Genomic DNA, 15,251 nt, shown 5'->3' on the forward strand with positions numbered 1-15,251 from the left:
TCACCCTGGTCTTGGCAAAGTAGAACTTGCGGGCAGCCTTCCTGGTGGGATAACCAGCCTCCCGCAAATGTCTGATGTCGACAAAGGCGGTAGCGGCAAACATAACGGCATGGTACAAAAACAAGCTGATCTGCCCACAGAGACCATCGCGAGAGTGGATGGCGTTGAGGAAGTCGTGCAGCTCGATCAGGGGCATGTACGGGTGGACAAACTCGACGTATGCCTGCAGCAGGGCATTCTGCAGACCAAGCTCGGGCAGCGACAGTGCACCCTTGGCGTGCAGGTACTTGACATCGTCCGAGGTGAGCCTGCCGGGCAGCGGCTTGACAAAGGCGGGCAGCTGTGAGTACAGGGACAGGTCAGGCTCCTCGAGCGAGCTGAGGAACTGTGCGGTGCGGATGTCGCCAAACAGGTTGTTGGGGTTCAGCGGCGGATCGGGCCAGAGCATGCGCGGGTTGTTGATGCTGTCTCCCAGCTTGGAGAGCAGCTCTGCCGAGTTCTCGGGGCGGAATCCTGGTCGTTGCTGGTCTGCAGCGAGCGCAGCGTCATGTCGTGTCAGAACAAGGATCCCATTTGAGGGGGGGTCACCCACAGTGGCCGTCACCGTCTCCTCAACTCCACCCCACACACACACACACACACACACACACATGGCATGTCGCACATCTCGGAGTGATTGTGTGCGATTGCCATGTGAAAATGAGGAGCAGCGCCAGCAGTAACAGGTCAGCTTACATATGAGATGGGGCACATGGCCATGGCCGTCCACTGGGGTGTGGTCCAACAACGTGGCAGCGGCCGCGGTGCCGTTCTGGGCGTCATCCCCGCGGCCGATGGAGGTCGATATCGCGACACCTTCCTCGCTGGGCCGTCGCAGGTCGGCGCTGGTGATGTTGATGGGGTTTGCGGCGGGCGTTTTTGCGCGCAGTGCCTCGGCTGAAGTCGCCAAGGCGGCCCCACCAATCGAGCTCGCGGCGAAGATGTTCTTTCTGGTTGCGGCGTGTTAGTTTATTGGTTCCTGCATTTCTGCTGGTCATCTGACAGCTTTCACAAGCCAAAAAAGAAGACTAAGAAAAAGTCCAAGACAAGCTCGCACCCGCACTGCCACCCATTGGGCAGCAGACACGAGGGAAAGCGTTACACAGTAAAACTGCGACGAATCAGCCCGAACTGTGAAAAGGCATTCGTGCGCGTGCCGTCGTAGGATCGTCATTGGTGCGTTCTGCGACTAATTACAGTTGATTGGGGTCATGGCGGACGAACGGAACTCCGTCGAGGCTGCCGCAATGGAACGGGGACAGAAGAAGAAAAAAGGCACGGAGATCGCAGCGGCTGCGAGACTGAAGCCATTGGCTCCGGGGCGTGTGTTGAGGCATGTGTATGCCATGATGGGCAGGGTGGCTGGTCACTCACTTTCGCCTCCTGCTCTCCTGGACGATACACTCGACGTTGTCCCACCTGCAGTTGCCGCAGGGAGCTCCCTCGACCACGTCACAGCGGACTTTCCTGGCCCGGCAGCTCACGCAGGCGCGGGCGGCGCGCCGCTTGGTGATCTTGGCTGCCGGCTCCCCGCTGTCGCCGGCGACCGTCGACGTCGACTCCTTGCGCTTCTTGGACCCCGGCGACTTGGCCACCTTGCCGGCCGCCGCGTCCTCGGCGGCGCTGGCGATCGGTGATGGCGAATCGGTGTGCTCCGCGGCGATCGACTCTCCCCTCTCGGACGCTTGCCTCGACGACACCGAGGCCTCGCCGTCGCTCTCGCTTCCGCTCATGGTTCCCGTCTGTGGGCTGCTTTGGTTGCTTCCGTGGTGTGTGTATGTGTGTGGCTGGCGGCCCCGTGTCGAGCTCGACTGTGACTCAACTTTGCCCAGCTGGAGCGGTCTGTGGGGAAACAGCGAGATTTCCCATGCAAGACCGCCTTTTCTCTCTATCACTCCGGCCCGGAAGAGAGAGGGCGGGACGGGAACAGGCCAGTGGCAAATGAATGTCCTGAAGGGCCAGCCAGATTCCCGCCGGTCAGTAGCTTGAGTCGGGGCGATCTGGATGCGCAAAGGTGCGTCGTGCTGGATGCAAGTCCGGGAAGAGTCGCGCATACAGCAACTCGTAAGCCGGCGCGGGCGAAGACGGTCCTTGGAGGTGTTGCCTGCCGCTTGCGCAGTATTAGGGCTTTTAGAGTTCGCAAAGGTCTGCTCTCGAGCCGCTTGGCGTATCTTGCCGGCGAGTCGTGCGTGTATGGGGCGACGTCTCTAGACTCGTGGCCATCCCAAACACCGTCCTGTCGAGAGCATGGACCTCACGGGCAGCAAGTTGGCCTCGATGTCGAAGATGCCTGCTGCAAGCTTGCACGCGTAGCTGTCGAGACAGGGTGATAGCAGCGAGGACAGAGGCGAGAATGCACGCAGGAGTCAGGATGTGGTGGCATCGGGAACGAGGATCGCTTTTACGGCGGGACCCCCAGACCGAAGTGGGCGCCGCATTTGTTTTAATATCTTGATTGGGGGCGCCGTCCATGTGCCTCAGATGCACCAGGCGGGCAAAAATACGCTCCTCATCCGGTGCCCACCCACCGGGGTATGCTTGGGGGGGGGGGGGGGGGTCTGGGTTGCAGGGATGGTCAAAGTACCTTGGCGATTTTCCCCAGGCTACTTGCTGCGCTAGGTGTCCAGGGGGCAAAAGGAGGAGCACTGGCCCCGTCCGCAGCTGGATACACACAGTACGCAGCATCAAGCATGTATGGATGTATACCAGGCCTTTGAGGGCTCGGCAGGCAGGAATTGGTCACAAAGGAGACGCAGAGGTGTAAGAAACGACGATGCGAGTAGGTAAGTGTGATGGCAGAAAATGGTGCCTGCCCTGGCAAGGTCGGGTCGCGCAGACCACGTACTGTGTACCATCGGTTGGCTGCCATCTATGCCAAGCCCGCGCCTGCAGGCATCACGTTCTCCAAATAAAAGCCAAGCACTCCGCGTGAACTTCACAGACGGACTGATGAGGACAGGATGGAAAGAAAGGGGTTATAATAGAGGAAACGAAAGATGAAACAGCAAACAACACGAGAAACGGTAAACACACAGGACAAACGAAGGAGATAGACCCACATACAGCACGCTGGACAACAGGACTTATTTGACCGCTGTGGACATCTCCGAGTGGAGGAATCCTGGAGTGGAGAGTCGAGCTGGACGAGGATGGAACGCTGCCACGCCCTGCGGTTGGCCGCCAGCTTCCGTGGAGCAGAGGCCAGGATGATGCTGGTTCTGCAAACGAGAAAGAAGGGAAGCTGAACAGACGCACCCACGCACCGTGGCACCCAAGAGCATCAAAAGTCAGGTGCTCGTCTGTACCCGTTACTTTGGACGGCGGCGCCGCTGCTTTGTGTGTGCCCACCCCCGGCAATAAGCTGGAGGTGTAGGCAGGCCATCCCCAATACAAGGGCGGGGGGTGAGGGGCACACTACAAGCCATGCAAGCACCACCACCACCACGTCGATGAGCGATCCCGCCTCGAGGTCCCGCCACCAGCTCGCGGCGCCGGCCCAGGTACCTCCCTGGCTGGAAACTCCCCCCGATCGGGCTCACCTCTCGCTTGAACGCCAAGTCGCTGTCCAGTCCAATTTTCTTCTCTGTTGTGGGGGGCGGGACCATCGATGCGGAGGAGGGTGGTAAGGAGGAGCTTGGCCCTGGTCCTTCTCCACTCAGGGTTGGTTGAGGAATTGGAACGAGGAATAGAAAAAGAAAGAGAGGAAAAAAAGAAAGGAACTGTGACGGGACGCTTGCGCAAATCGGGCTGCAGCCCGTCGTCATTTCGATCCGTTCGTCATTTCCGCCGTCCGCCGAGAAAGACGTTCAGGGTAGCTTCGGCCAGAGCAAGCAGCAGGCCGACGCCGGTGGACGATCCCCAGCCCAGGTCAGTCAGCGCGCCGCATCCGGTCTCGCACACATGGCCTGGCCGAATCAAATGCCGACGGGACCAGGCGCAGGAATGACTGCTGCTGCTGCTCGCTGCTTCGCTCTCCACGTTGTGTGATGCACAAAAGTCAAAAAGGTCCCTCGCCAGACGAGGATTAGCACATTACCTACCAATTACACAACGCCCGCCCGGCTCCCCACTCCCCACCCCGTGTGGGCACGCGCCCAGGGAGGTCGGGTCCAGCCTGCCAGCCAACCCCATTCTCGTTCCCCACCCGGTTTGGAGAAACTGCGCGTCGGCGACAAAGCACGAGGACACCGAAATTCTTCAGAAAAGGCGGGTCTCAGAAAAGCCACCGTCAGAAGCGGAAACAAACGGTTTAACCAGCCCGCTCGATGTCTTTTTTTGCGTGCTCCCGTGGCATGTCGGCTGGTCCGAGATATAGCCACTGACCTCGAGCAAGGAAAGAAAAATCAAGAGTCAATCTCAAAATACAGCAGCCAGGAACTTGGAACCCAATCAATTGATTGCCTTTTTCTCTCTCTTTGGCCGTTGATCCCTCTCTGCGAGTCATGGAGACGGGCGCGGGGACACAGCCCACGGCAACAAGCCCTCACACATGGAGAGGCCCACCGATAATCTCCAGGTGCAGGCTCAATGCCAGGTCATCTGCAACTCCCCCTCTCCTGGTCCTGTCGCTGGCGCGGCCTACATACCGGGTACCTCAAAAGTGGACAGCAACGTTCTGGGCTTTCATCATTAACCACTAGCCCGATGATAAATCGTCGTAGGCGGCAGCGCGGACGGGTACCTCGACGTCTGTCGGTCTGATAGCCTCTCATCTAGCGAGTTGGGATGCTACCTCACCCCAAGCGCCGAAGACCGGCGGCCGCAGGCGAGAGAGCCATGCGGTCCAATCCAACCCAATCCATCGAGCCCATCGTTCTTACGATGGGACGGAGAAGGGCCCCCTGCTGTAAATATCACAGCCTGCCTTCAAATAGAGCTGCGGTGGTGGTGGCTGGCGCGGTCACGGCACATGACGCGGGCCAGCGGGTAATCGTTTAGCCTCGCCTCCAGCTTGCCACCCCCACCACCAACTGCGGCACTCCCATGCAGAAGCCAATCGATTGATTACCTCACCACCGCCACCTCACCACAAGGCCAACAAGGCCAGCTGGAGCGCTTGTTGACGAGCCTAGCCGCCAGTCAGAATGAAAACCAACAACCAACCTACCTACCCCTCTACGCCAGGCTCATGACTCTTTCTTGAAAGGGAGACTTGACGCGCCTATAATGGCAGATGCGGTCGGCAAGTTTCGGGTGCCGACATGCGTCGGCCACGCACGATTTCGATCCTTCCCAAGCACTGGGCGGCCACGATGGACCTTTGGGGCTGAAACGAGCCCTGCGTACCGTACCCTCTTTGCCTAGAGGCTAGACGGGAAAAGTCCGAGGAGGGATGCAGTGCGGCCCGGCAACAGGAATCAAAAGCAAGAAGAAAAAAGTCAGCGGCCAATCGATAATACGCGCGTGCTGCTACACCAACGCCTTGAAATGACGAAAGAACCGCTCTAGGGGGGTGGCATTGGTGGTCAGGCAAATGTGTGAGTGAGGCTCTTTGTGGCGCACCCCCCTCTTCCCAAAGAGGCAACTCCATGTGTCCGGGGGTCGGCGTGGGATGCAGAAATTGCCGAAGCCCAGCCGAACCCTGTGTTGAGTCTTTTGAGTTCTTTTGTATGCTGGGATGTGATGTGCCGGAGCGAAGCCGCATCGCAAGCGTCTAGAATAAACCCGCGATTTGACATCAACGATATGCCCTGTGTTCGACGTGTCACCACCCTTCCCACCTCTATCGGGCAAAAGGGAAGAATTGTTCGAAAAAAAAAAGGGGGGCGTGGTGAGACATGTACTGTGTGTGCCCGAGGCGATGAGAGAGGTCAGATATTGGATCAATTAAAACGTTAGAGTGCGTGCTTACTCGACTTCGCAATGCCCGACTGTGACGCCGTGATTATTGTCGAGGAATAACATCAAGATGCAGGACAGCTCCATTGATCGACCTGCGTGTGGCAGTATTATTAAAACGCTGTGTCCAATTGGGCCTGCCAGTATCAGACACATCCTCTCCGAAGCACGACATTTGCCAGGGAAAAAAAAAAGCAACCCGCGATCCCCCACCTCCGCACACCCGCCGCCGCTTGCCGCTTCATCCGTCAGCCGCCCGCGCCCCGCCGACGACCCCTTCTTTCTCCACCCTGCTCCGCACGCTCGAGATGGGCTCCTGGCCTATCAGTTTATCAAGTCGTAATTGACGAGGGGGGATGGTTCGGAATATGGGAATATCAAAATCTGGATGAGGGGTAAAAAGCGTCCGCTGGTTCGTTGGAGATTTGCAACGTAGTCGTTCCCAAGAAACAAACAAAAGAAATTAGTCTTTCCGTATTATTTTCTTCCTTCTGCCCCTCCCACCACCACGAACACCCTTCCTTGTCCCCGGAGGCGGAATAGACCCGAAGGCAAGACGCGATTGTGTGGCGGCCTTGGCAAATGTATGTATGCATGCCGGTCAAGAGAGCCAGCTGCGCCCTTTTGAAGAACACACACACACACACACAACACGCACGCGACACGAACACGCGCTAGTCCCGACCAGGCAACTCTACCCAGCTTCTCTCTCGTAAAAGCCGGAGCAGCCCGACGGGCAGTTTGTGGCAGTCCTGTCGGAATTATGTAATTGCCCTCGACCTAGTGCGAGCCATGTAGACGGTACCTGCCCGGCCTGGACTAGAACAGAACCCCCCTTGCCATCCATGCTACGGCAAGTATATGCACGCCTTTCACATACAGTCAAACCCCAAGGTAATATGCTGCCAACCTTTATCCTATCTTTTGGGTCGCAAGAGCGCAACACTGTGGGGTCACGGGACCCGGATGGAGTCCTTCTTGCGGTGTGGGCGCGCCGTGTATGATGTGAGCATCACAGGCGGTACTGGACAGTGTGCGGACAGTATGGGCTGCCGATGTGTGTGACTGTGTGAATCACACAAGCAATCACATGCAAAATGATAAAAGGGAAAATGAAAACTGCAAGACGAGAAAGAAAATATGCACCTGCAATTTCTTTTTCAAGTCAGAAGACGACCAGAGACGAGACGAACGAGCCGTGCCCAGAAAAGGAAGGATCGAGGAAGAATTCCACAGCCACTCCAAGCGCAGGACCGGACCGGGTTTCAGCTTTGTCAGCTGATGTGCCCAAAAAAGGCTGTAAGACTAGCAACCCCAAAGAGAGTCGTAACACACGCATCACTCACCGTCTTTTGCACCTTTTTTTTTTTTTTTGGTTCAGTTTTTTTGGTTCGGTTTTTTTTTGCATCCGGTCCGCGGTGGCTCGCAGGACCGTTCGGAGCTACCCATCCTAGCTAGAACCACCGCCAATCTTGGCGCGGCCCCCTGCTGCTACACCGTTCCTTGCAGTCCGCCGTCGCTCCTGTCTCTTTCTCTGATAACACCAAGCACGGGCGCGGAGCACTAGACGGCGGGCGGGCGGGCGGTGGAGCCGGAGGAGGCCAAAGGGCGGAGCGCGGCGGGGGGAGGAGGAGGAGGAGGAGGAGAGGGGCAAAAGCCCACCCCCCGGAGGAAGAGTTCCTATTGATTGTTCCGAGGATATATCGGTCCTAAGGCGGATGCGGCAATGCGGGAAACTCCTTACGATTGGCAGCAAATGGCCAAATGTCCAGAGATGGTCAAGGTACCTTGGCCGTTGGGGCTCACGTGGGTGGGCGTATATTCTCACACCGTCTCGCACGCATCACGGGGCCAATATGGCAGTTGGGTTACAGGCGACGGCTCGGGGTTGGTGCGCGCGTGTCGTGGCTCGTTTACCGTTCATTTTTTTTTATTATCTTTTTTTCACCTCCTGCCTCCTTCTTACCCGCTCGCCTCGTGGCACCAGTCAGTTTACCCCTGAATCTCGTTTTTCTAAGGGACCAGGCGAACTCTCTTTTGCTTCCAACCGTCTGGTCTCGTCTGTTGCTTTTTTTCATGTGCCGTCGTGTTTCCTTGGAAGAAGGTCCCCCGGGGTTCCTCAAAAAGGCTGCTTTCCTCGAATCGGCGAGGCTGACACAAACATCGCCCTCGACCCGTCTTCAACATGAAACGAAAGACTAATTTTTTTTTTTCGATTTCCAACTGTCTGTCCCCACCGTGGTTGGGCAAGGGTGACACCACAGCCAAGGGGTGCCTGGACGGATCGACTGGCACTCGACTGACATGACTTCTCATACATCAACATCAGAAACTCATACAGGGGTGTGAAAATTATCGTGATTTATCTCGCTCGCTATCCAATCAGAAACCCTAAAGCCTTGATATTCGCTTTAGCCAACACTGAACGTTGAGAAAAAGACAAAGCCCTCTTTTTTTTTTTACCTCCGGGCAGTTCCCTTGTGGTACGTGCTCAACCTGTTGCCAGCGCCGCAGTACTGATCCGCGTTGCCGGGGCAGCGGAAGTTGCAGTCGGCCTCGCTGGCAGCGACGGAGCCGGCGGCGAAGCTGTCACCGCAGTAGCACTCGCGGCCGTACTCGACACCAAAGTAGGCGTAGCTACTGCAGCTTGACGCGCACATGTCAAGCGTCATGGTGTCGCTGTACGAGACCTTGGCGCTCAGGGCGCGCGCGCCCGTGGCCTCGGTCTGGCACCCCGAGAAGCTCCAGTTGGTTCCTCCGGAGGCGATGGTGGCGGGGTGCGACGGACCCGTGGCCGAGGGGCGGGATGTTGTGACGGTGGCGGTGGCCATCGACGATGTCGTCCTGGTGGTAGAGGATGTCGAGGCTTGGCCCGAGGCTGACGAGGTCGAAGACGACGCCGCGCCGGAGCTGCCGACACCGAAAACGTCGAGACGGTTGCCGGCGCCGCAGTATTGGAACCGGTTGCCAGCGCAGGTGAAGCTGCAGTCGCCCACAGACACCTTGGTACTCGACGAAGCGAGGGAATTTCCGCAGTAGCCTGCGGTTTTACATAGCATGTCAGCGACTGGTATCAAGACGAGACGGGATGAAGGGGAGCCAACGCGCAAATCACGGATCAGGGTCTTGTAACTTACATTCCCGACCATACTCGGTTCCGAAAAAGTTGTAGGCGCTGCAGGAGGCGGCACACGACTCCAAGGTCATGGCGTCATCGGCATATGTCTTGTCGGCCAATGCCCTGACACCGGTTCCTTCGGTGTAGCAGCCCCGGTACGAAAACTTTCCTACAGCATCGACGCGCCCAAGGGTGCCCGTGGGGGCTGTAGACGAGCTCGTCAAGGTAGTGGTGCCCGAGGCAGTCGAGGTTCTGCTGGTGCTGCTGGGAGCGGGTAGCGAGGCATTCCTGTACAGCTCCAGGCGGCTGCCCGCTCCGCAGTACTGGTAGGGATTACCGGAGCAGGGCATGTTGCAATCGGCCATGTCAGCGGCCGCGCTAGACTCGGCCAGGGTATTGCCGCAGTAGCACTCGCGCCCGTACTCGGCGCCGGCGTAGGCAAACCCGGTGCAGTTCTTGATGCACGACTCCAGGGTCATGCCGTCATAGGCAAACGACGCGCCCGAGAGAGCACGGACGCCACTTCCTTCGGTCCAGCACGATACTAGATTGTACCCGCTGATGGTCTGTCTGTGGGCGAGGGTCGCAGTCGGAGTCGTCGATGTAGTGGTGCTGCTGGCAGTGGTCGATGTGGAGGTCGAGGAGGGAATAACACTCGACACCGTCACGCTGGCGCATGTCTGGCTTCCTGTGAAGGGCTGGCAGGTGCCGCCGAGATCCGCTCCAAGGTTGAAAGCATCACTGACAACATCAGCACCACTGCCGCTGTTGATGTCAAGCCTGGCGGCATAGCTCCTGCCTCCGGCGATGGTGTAAGAGGCCGAGAAGAAGGTGTAGCCTCCAACGCAGTTGCCCTTGGTCATCGTAGCCGAGTCCGTGTTCAGCTTCGGGGCGGGACTATTGGTCTGGTCGGTCAGGTAGCTCACGCCCAGGTTGACGGGAAGATCCGCCCGGTCGTTCCGGACTAGGGCAGAGACGGTGAGGGCTCCGGTACCCTGGAGCAGGCAGCTCTGGGGCCTCTGGATCATGACGGCATCCGACAGGGGGTACGAGGCCCCGTTGTTGTCGAAGGAGGTCGAGGTGCCGTCGACCTTGTTGACGGTGACGGTAAAGGATGAGATGCCAGCGTTCGTGCTCAGCGAGGCAGAGACGGGGAAGAAGGCCCAAGTGTCGTCGAGGCCAGAGCCAGTGCCCTGCACAGTCAGGGTGGTGGCGCAGGATCCGCAGTTGTTGCCGCCGTTGCGGTCCTTGTAGTTTAGCACGACGTTGCGGATCGTTGCCAGCGGGATCGTGGTGGTCCTGACGCGGATCCATCCAGACCACGCCAGCGTGGAACCCGTGGCGTCCAGGGTGAGCTGCATGTCGACGGGCTTGATGGTGTAGGGGACGATGGGATCCGTGAGCGTGACACCGCTGGGCACAACCTCAATCATGCGCTGCAGAATGTTCCTGCATGTGGTCTGGAACACGGCAGCGTCCCTGAGAGCGTTCATAGTCACGTTCCCGTCCGCCCCGAAGACGCGGCCGTCGGCGTTCTTCTTCAACTGCACCGAGGGCCCCACGACCAGAGGGTTCTGCGTGGTGCCATCGAGATACTCGGTCACGACCTTGTTGTCGAACTGGGCGTCAGTAGAGTCCAAGCTGACGGCGCCGTTTACTCCCGTGCCAGGAGGAACGATGTCTGGAAACTCTTCGGTGTGGACGCTTCCGAGGGTGTGGCCGCAGGCAACCAGCTGGATCATCTCGGCCTGGTTGAAGCCCATGCGATCAAACTGGGTGACGAATGTCGGGGTCGGGTTCTGTGTCTGCGGAACACCAAGCGCACCGCCCTCGGTGGCATCCTTCCTCCCGGCCTTGACGGGGATGGCCTGACCGCCACATGAGCGCACCGAGGCATAGACCCCTAGGGCAACAAGATCCGCAAGGCTGCTCCTAGGGGACAGGAAGCCGCCCAAGAACTTGAACGTCGAGGCGAACGCGGGACCGGCATTCTCGCCGCTGTTTAGCTCGTACTGCAGCGACGCGTCCATGCCACCAGTGCCGAAGTAGCGGTTCGCGGTTGCGATGTCGTGGAATCCGGTGCGCAGCCACTCGGCGGCATTCTTGCGTCCCGGACCTGAGGCCTCGTTTGCGCACCGTCGGATGTTATCGGTGAACAGTCTGGCCCTGAACCCCTGAGTCTGGAACATGATCTCTTCGAGGTTGTCGTTCACATGGGGCCAGGTGGGATCGGCGCCGACAGTCGCCGTGAGCGACATCAGCGCCGCCAAATAAGTTGCCGGCTTCATCGTGATGGAACAGGGCTTCCTCTCGCGTAGTCAACAAAGACCAGGAGGTATTAAAGGATTAACAGTATGTGGGATTATAGCGTGCGGTCAAGTCACGGTAACAGACAAAACATAACGAGTGAAGAGCCAGGTTCGACAAACGAGGGATGCGAACAATGGCGGGGGAGCCCGGGGCAGGTCAGAAGACACAAGGGCGAGAATGCGTGGCCACCAGTGTGGTGGGACAGGGAGGAAAGAAGAAAGAAAAAGAAAGGCCGGCAGACGCCATCACGATGTGGAAGGGTGGTGTCACTCTTTTTAATTAGCTGCATCCTAATGGCTGCTCCTGGGCGGGAAAGGGGGGTCGAGGGCATATCGGCCAGGGGTCTAGCCGCACCGCGATGGGGCCAGGGGTCGTGTCCGCAATGGAGCTAGGCCGCAGCTGAGGTGGAGGCGGCAGGCCGATTGTGGTCAGCCAGCCTGGCCAGCCCTTTCTTGTCCTTTTCGTATTGAAAATCTGACCTGGCAAGGCGTGTGGGGGGAGGGTGCCAAGGGCTCGCCACGGTGCCAGATTGGCTGATGCGGGCAGCTATTTCCAGCCGCACATGGCACTGCAGCCAACGAGAGGGGATCTCGAGGCTTGGGGTGAGATCCGGAGAGAGAAAGCAAAGATTCCCCGCTGCCGATGGCTGTTGGCATGCACAGACCAGACGTGGACAACATCTTGGCAACGGATTTTTTGCCTCTTGGGATTGCTGCTATCGATGCCAATATTCAGTCAACAGCAGAGATGGCCGGTTGCTGTGTGCCGATGCACTGACGCCTCTCAGCCCAAGTTAAATTGCACAACAAAGCGTTGACGCTGTAGTTTGGGCTCCTGATTAGCGGTGGGGGTTAGACCTTCTGGCCGCCTGGCTAGCCCCAAACGGGCTCTTGCTTCGCCGCCCTGAACGATAGTCCGAGGCGCCACCACCATCAGGAGTGCGGAAAGGCTGTCGCCGAGGCTCCAGGCAGACTGGGCGCCAGCCTCAGTCATCTGTCCAGGCTCGGCAGGATGTTGAGGGAGAGTCGACACTTGAAAAGAAGCCGATTATCCGGCTGACCGCACACGGCTGCGTCCTCGTATTGGACTGTTATGCGGCGCCATTGCTTTGCAGGCTTGGCCCCGGCCGCCCCAAAGCCCCAAATCCTTCTTGGGATTACCGGAGAAAGGGTCGAGACAGGCAAAAGGCAGATAAAGACAAGGTCCATTGTGCAGGCGGACATGATCATCAACGGCAACCTGAAGCGAATCCGCAATTATCAATTGTGGGGGAAAGCGGACGTGTGTCTTGGCCAAGGGTCCAGTGGGTTCCGCCCGCGAGGGCACCGTGGCAGTGCGGGCACCCGCCAGCCAGTGTGGGGTCCAACGGCCGATGCAGCCAGCCGAAGACGAGAATCGCCAGGTTTGCCGACGGTGCGACAGAACACTTCTACCAGCAATCAACCCATGGCAATTGCCCGGGTGTGCCGAGGTGGTATTTAGACGAGGCGTCGATGGCGATGGAGGGCGTGCGGGTGTGACACCAGTGGTACCAGTGGCACCCAACACTCGACTGACAGCAACATGAAGGATCGGGAGACTGTTGCCCTGAACCGTGGGAGCTGGAGGCAACCGAAACCATCGCAGTACTCAGCCACAACAACACACACACTCGTCAGCCACTGCATTGACCAGGAGAAACCTGACACGTGATCACATGGCCCCTCCGACCAAAAGCCCAGTGGCTGAGTCGCCCGGGCGGCATTCAGATGTGGCTCGAGTGGGGAACCTGGTGGGAACAAACGTCCCATTCCCTGCCAAGCGATGTGGTGATGTCAGCTCTTCCGTCCAGTGTGGTTGGGCATTCGTCATCCAGCCCGGTTTGAAGGCCCGGAGTGTTTCTCCCCTTGGTCCTCTCCAGGGATCCATTCGTCACCGGTGCTCTAGATAAAGGCCGATCGACGAGCCACGCTCTTTATAATCCTGGCTCGTGGGACTGAGAGTGCTGGGACATGTCCTGTTTTCCGTGGACCAAGCCCAGCTTGCTGCGGCGACAAAGCGGCAAGGTGGACCAAGACAGCACAGCCCGCACCCAAAGCACGAATGGCGGACGCTCCCGCGAGCTTGATGATGGACGCCGATGCACCAACCCCGCCGAGAGTTTGTGTTTGTTCTTTTGTAGCGCCGACCTACTTAAGCAGGTACAGGCCCGGCTCGCTCGGGCTGTGTGAACCAGTCGCTTTTATGTTTGGCTGTCCGCACAACAACACCACACAGTATCAACCCCTCGATTGCTTTACGTGAAGGTTGCCATCTCATCCGAGCCACCTCCGATATAGGCTATCCTCCGATATAGAATATCCACAGCCCGATAAACTATGGGCGCCAGAACCGGCATCGCCCTCAAGGGGCTGCAATGGTTCCTCAGAGGCGTGCAGTTCCTATCGGCCACCATCATCTTCGGCATCTACTGTTACTTCCTCGGTACCCTCAACGGCCGCAATATCGAGGTTCCCGACTGGATTCGCGCCGTTGTGGGCATTACCGGCTCCGCCTGCTTGTACTCGGGCGTCGGCCTGCTTTTGCTTTGCTGGATAGCCGGCCGCAAGTTTACCTCCTTTCTCGCCATCCTTCTCGACGTCGCCTTCGCCGCCGCCTTCATCTTCGTCGCCGTGTCCAACAAGGGCGGCGCCGGCTCGTGTGACGGAGCCCTCTCCACCCCGTTTGGTGACGGCGACGCCAACAGCAGCCGCGCCGACGGCATCCCCAACTACCGCACGGCCTGCAAGCTCCAGAGCGCATGCCTCGCCATCGCTGTTGTCGCCCTTGTATTCTTCGTCTTCTCCGCCATCACCGAGGTCGCGCTGGGCCGCCACCACCACAAGGAGAACAGGATCGGACCGTCTCCGGATAATGGGTACACGTCGGGCTACGGCAGCAAGGGCGGCATCCTGGGCTTCCTCAGGCGCTCCGGCACCACCAAGACCACGGGCTCCAACATGCTGCCGAAGCACGCCACGCCCGCCGACATGCGCGAGCCCGCCGGCCGCGAGAGCTACGCCACCGAGCAGACCGCCGTCACCGAGCCGTCACCCGTCCACGCCTCGCACCACAACCCCAGCCGAGATCCCGCCCCGGTCCCGTTCTACCCCAACAGGTACGGAGAGGTGACGACGGGCGACGACGCGCTGCCCATGAACACGGCCAGCTCGGTGCGGCCGCACAACCACACCACCAGCACCGCCAACAGCCCCTACGAGGACATCGGCAATGCCAGCAGCAACCCCTATGACGTCAGCGGCCGGTATGCCGGCACCACCAATCCTTACGACGGCGCCGGCCATGCCAGCGCCAGCCCGTACAGCGCCGGCGGCCGACAGGCCAGCACCAACCCGTACGACACGGGCGCTCCCGGGCCGTATCCTGGCTCGTACAGCCGGCCGAGGCTGTCCGAAGACAACCGTGCCCCGGCGCGGCAGTACCCGGCCGGCTATAGGTATTCGGACGGTGTCTACGACGCTTGATAATGCGACATACCGGGTTTTGTTTTGTTTTGTAGCTAATTCACGCGCGCTGGCGTGCACCACATGCGCACCTAGCTTTTATGATAATTTGCACCGAGGCTCCTCACATGTATTATATGCGGCACCACGGGCACTGTTGGCGTTTGGGTTATGAATCCATGGTTTGAATCCAGGCCATCTGGGTGTTATATACCCACCTATGTATAAATATGGATCGTTTGATATAGACGGTTGCGCATGTTTGATCCCTTGAGCCAAAGGAACTTGCAGATATGGAGCATTGTGATGATCACGTGTATTATTATCGTCGTCAGATCATTGAGCAAGTGAAGCATGCTCTGAGCAAATGACGGATGGGAATCTTGTCTATCGGAAATCGTATCTACCAGCACAACAAGATGAGCCAAAGAAGAAGCGGGGGAAAACACGACACGACAAAAAAA

The 15,251-nt window shown here is 58.7% G+C and overlaps 4 protein-coding genes across 4 annotated transcripts; 2 read left to right on the forward strand and 2 right to left on the reverse strand.

Moving 5' to 3' along the window:
- Positions 1–1,409: 1,409 nt before the first annotated feature.
- GGTG_00567 (hypothetical protein) lies at positions 1,410–1,772 on the reverse strand (the record flags this gene model as incomplete). Its single annotated transcript, XM_009218317.1, has 1 exon — positions 1,410–1,772. One exon carries the CDS (start codon positions 1,770–1,772, stop codon positions 1,410–1,412), a length of 363 nt encoding a protein of 120 aa, XP_009216581.1.
- A 1,716-nt stretch (positions 1,773–3,488) lies between these two features.
- Positions 3,489–4,153, forward strand: GGTG_00568 (hypothetical protein; the record flags this gene model as incomplete). The annotated part of the gene is made up of 2 exons (XM_009218318.1): positions 3,489–3,602; positions 3,793–4,153. The coding sequence occupies 2 exons, from the start codon at positions 3,489–3,491 to the stop codon at positions 4,024–4,026; spliced, it is 348 nt and encodes a 115-aa protein (XP_009216582.1). The 3' UTR covers positions 4,027–4,153.
- Positions 4,154–8,247: 4,094 nt separating this feature from the next.
- Positions 8,248–11,619, reverse strand: GGTG_00569 (hypothetical protein). The gene is made up of 2 exons (XM_009218319.1): positions 9,015–11,619; positions 8,248–8,917 (listed from the first exon to the last, which is right to left on the reverse strand). Exons 1-2 carry the CDS (start codon positions 11,281–11,283, stop codon positions 8,337–8,339), a joined length of 2,850 nt encoding a protein of 949 aa, XP_009216583.1. The 5' UTR covers positions 11,284–11,619; the 3' UTR covers positions 8,248–8,336.
- Positions 11,620–13,662: 2,043 nt separating this feature from the next.
- Positions 13,663–14,808, forward strand: GGTG_00570 (hypothetical protein; the record flags this gene model as incomplete). Its single annotated transcript, XM_009218320.1, has 2 exons — positions 13,663–14,496; positions 14,665–14,808. The coding sequence occupies 2 exons, from the start codon at positions 13,663–13,665 to the stop codon at positions 14,806–14,808; spliced, it is 978 nt and encodes a 325-aa protein (XP_009216584.1).
- Positions 14,809–15,251: the final 443 nt, after the last annotated feature.

The sequence above is a fragment of the Gaeumannomyces tritici genome, assembly GCF_000145635.1.
Source record: "Gaeumannomyces tritici R3-111a-1 unplaced genomic scaffold supercont2.1, whole genome shotgun sequence".
NCBI lineage: Eukaryota > Fungi > Ascomycota > Sordariomycetes > Magnaporthales > Magnaporthaceae > Gaeumannomyces > Gaeumannomyces tritici.